The sequence below is a fragment of the Stegastes partitus genome, unplaced genomic scaffold, assembly GCF_000690725.1.
Source record: "Stegastes partitus isolate 25-593 unplaced genomic scaffold, Stegastes_partitus-1.0.2 Scaffold687, whole genome shotgun sequence".
NCBI lineage: Eukaryota > Metazoa > Chordata > Actinopteri > Pomacentridae > Stegastes > Stegastes partitus.
Window position 1 is genome coordinate 43,344 of NW_007578418.1, and position 2,941 is coordinate 46,284.

The window sequence follows — 2,941 nt, forward strand, 5'->3', positions numbered from 1 at the left end:
TGTGGGAGGAAGCCGGAGAACCCGGAGAGAACCCACTTTGGGCCCGTGACATTATTTGCAACGAGAGTCTGTAAAGCAGCAGCCGGGGGTGGAGATTTGTTATGGGACGGTATGAAAAGACAGATCCTATGTTTATGTACAATCTGTGACTAAATCCACTAACAGTGCCCTGAATTCTCTTTTGGTTCTAATGTTCAGTTCATGAGACTGTTTTAGGAAAGTGCTGAATCAGCTGTGGGTGGAGTTTGTGCTGCTGTTGAACTGCATTGAGAAGTGTTTCTGTTCTTTAAACTCGACTCACTGAGGAATAAAAACATCTGTACAGTTCAACAACACCACACAGCACATCTTCCAACAGTTCAATCAGCACCTCTCTAAACCGGTGTCAACACAAGCTGCGTATTAGAACCTTCATGACCGGAGAATTTACACCAAAGCAGCACAGATGTGGTTTTTAGTCCTCAGACTGGGTCCTTCATGTCCCACAACCTCTTGCATACATCGTTCCTGGCTCCTCTACAGTCCACCTTACATCACAGCTCACATGTAAATAACACACGTACAGAAGTTTCGGCTGTACTGAGCAGTTCCAGCATGCGTCAACACCTCTCAGCTAGTTTCATCCAACCTGCTTAGTTTTTACCTTATTATGAAGACATTAAAGCATTAGTGGTGCCGACAGAGGCGGAAAACGAAGGCGAGCTTGTAAAAAAAAAAAAAACAGAAACGGTTGAAAATGCCATAAAAGCAATAAAGAGAAACAAATATTAGCTGGAAATTTCAATTACAGTTCAGTTAGTCTAAGCGTTCCCCAAAGAGCTCTGTGGTGCAATTAGACAGTCAAGCCCTGCAAAGCACAGTTTAATGGCACTGTGGAGATTCGTCTGCAGATAAACTGCGACAGCAGGAGGGAGACGCTGCAGCCTTCACACTGGTTTCTACAAGACTGAGGCTTAAGCAAGACTAAAATATCTAAACATCAAATGCGTCGTAGTTTATCATCATGTGAGACATGACGGTGAGGAAGAGGTTCTGCTCCTACAGCTGAGTTCATGGATGGAGGAGAAGATTCAACAACTCCCATCAGGTCTTAACACAGCCAAAGAAAACAGGATTTAAAAGAATATTTCACAGTTTGTTAAATANTTTTTTTGTAAAACATGTTTTTTTTCCAGATTGCGTCCATTTGTCATATTTCAAACACAGAGCAAAGTTCAGAAAAGGTTATTAGAGGTTATTCTTTCATCACAAGAGTACAGCCAGTCATAGTGAACACACATAACTGACATAATAACATCCAGTTTTAGCTTTTATCTTACCAAGAGTCAGAAACAAAAGTATGTTGACTTTACTGCCATAGAGAACAGTGACTCTGGGGCATTTGTGCTAACCAGTGACATAAATGATAAAGAGTTTAATAAAATGGTTTGTAGCCTTATTGACAAACTAACTGTCCTTAAACTCCAGAGTGCTGTTTGGTTTCTGGGCGCCTGAGACAATAATGAAACCAGCTCAGAGGTCCTGTATGGATTCTAAACGTCAGCGAGGTGAGCTGGATGATGGAGGGTTATGAAGCGCTTCGTATGTCACGGTCGTATCGTCACGTTAGCTTGTGTTTAGAGCTGAATGGGGGTCACGTATACCGCAGGTTGCTCCTGTCGGTTCCTGCCGTACCTGAGCTGCTAATTTCAGCGCTCCTCCGTAAAAGCTTCTCTGCAAAATGGCAGCAACGATAGTTTGATTGATGGTTGGCAGTCGGGGCAGGTGTGAGGCTGACAGCTGTGTCTGCTCGCTAACAGATGTTGTTTCATTATGTGTGAACTAAAGCAAATTCAGGGTGCCGTGAACCTAAAACTGTCTGCATGAGCAGAAGCTTTGTAGGGTGCGTGACATACGACGAGGGCCGTCAGCGTTTCCTCCGGCGAGGCCTTGACGTGCTTCTTGTCACTCTGTAATGAGGTCTCCATCTCCCTCCTCTGCAGCCTCCGGCCGGTCGGCTCGACGTTCTGCTCCTGCCTTTGCTTCAACAACAGAACACAGAATAGATGGAGGGCTCAGCAGAACCATGTGAGAATCCCTGGATAGAGCAGACTGAGGAGGCCGGCTCTCTTACCAGACAACTGCCGTTATCCTGCGGTTTTATTAAAGGCGAGTGCTGTCTGAGGGCGTCAAGTCTCCCACATCTGGCCAGCTGTTTGGGTGAGAGACAGATTAAATGTGTGTGTTTTCTGGTGACAGATGGGTGTGTTCTCCATGTGACCCCACAACACACACAGTTTGTGTTTGTTCCATGTTTGTGTTGAATTAGGTCAAACCCTGGCAGCCGTTCAGCTCCTGGACATGATGCAGCTTCCAAATTCTGGTTGTTTTTTTGTCATTAGACATTTGCACTGATCTCTCTGTATGTACAGAGTTTAAATTATGTATGTTTTTTAATAATGTGGGCATAGAAGATGGTCTTTTTAGATTATTTCTCCTTAATTCCAATCATCTGCTGCTCTCTAACCTCCTATTCTCCTGACATGATGTGCGTTTTATTAAATGTCGTTCCTTATACTGTTCCTCCATTAGCGTCACTTTATTCGTCTCTCTGAGCTGCTCTCAGAGCATCTGTTAGACCGACTGTTGGCTCGTTTCCAGACGCTGACCGTTGGTGAACTGAGGCCTCGCTGTCACACACTGAGTGTTTGAATGAGCAGCTGGTAATACCGCCGTCCTTAAAGCAGCAAACACACGCGTGTTTGCTGCTATTCTGTATGAATCACTTACAGTGGATTAATACTGTTTAAGCTACTGAACTGCAACAATACAGGAGGTTAAATAGCGAACCACTAATACAGAAACAACTTCATTAATGCTTCTCTCTGAAGCCGCCATCGTGCTCTGATGAGCTGAACTCGATTTCAGTCATTAAGTTAACAAAGCTGGTAAATTCAAACTT

The 2,941-nt window shown here is 44.2% G+C and overlaps 1 protein-coding gene across 1 annotated transcript in view; it reads right to left on the reverse strand.

The window, feature by feature from the left end:
• Window positions 1-2,941, reverse strand: part of LOC103363753 (SAM domain-containing protein SAMSN-1-like) — a 16,339-nt gene that overhangs the window by 5,301 nt on the left and 8,097 nt on the right. Inside the window, exon 4 of the mRNA XM_008290637.1 lies at window positions 1,896-2,021. Within this exon, the coding sequence (XP_008288859.1) occupies window positions 1,896-2,021 (126 nt within the window). The remainder of the gene's footprint in view (window positions 1-1,895; window positions 2,022-2,941) is intronic.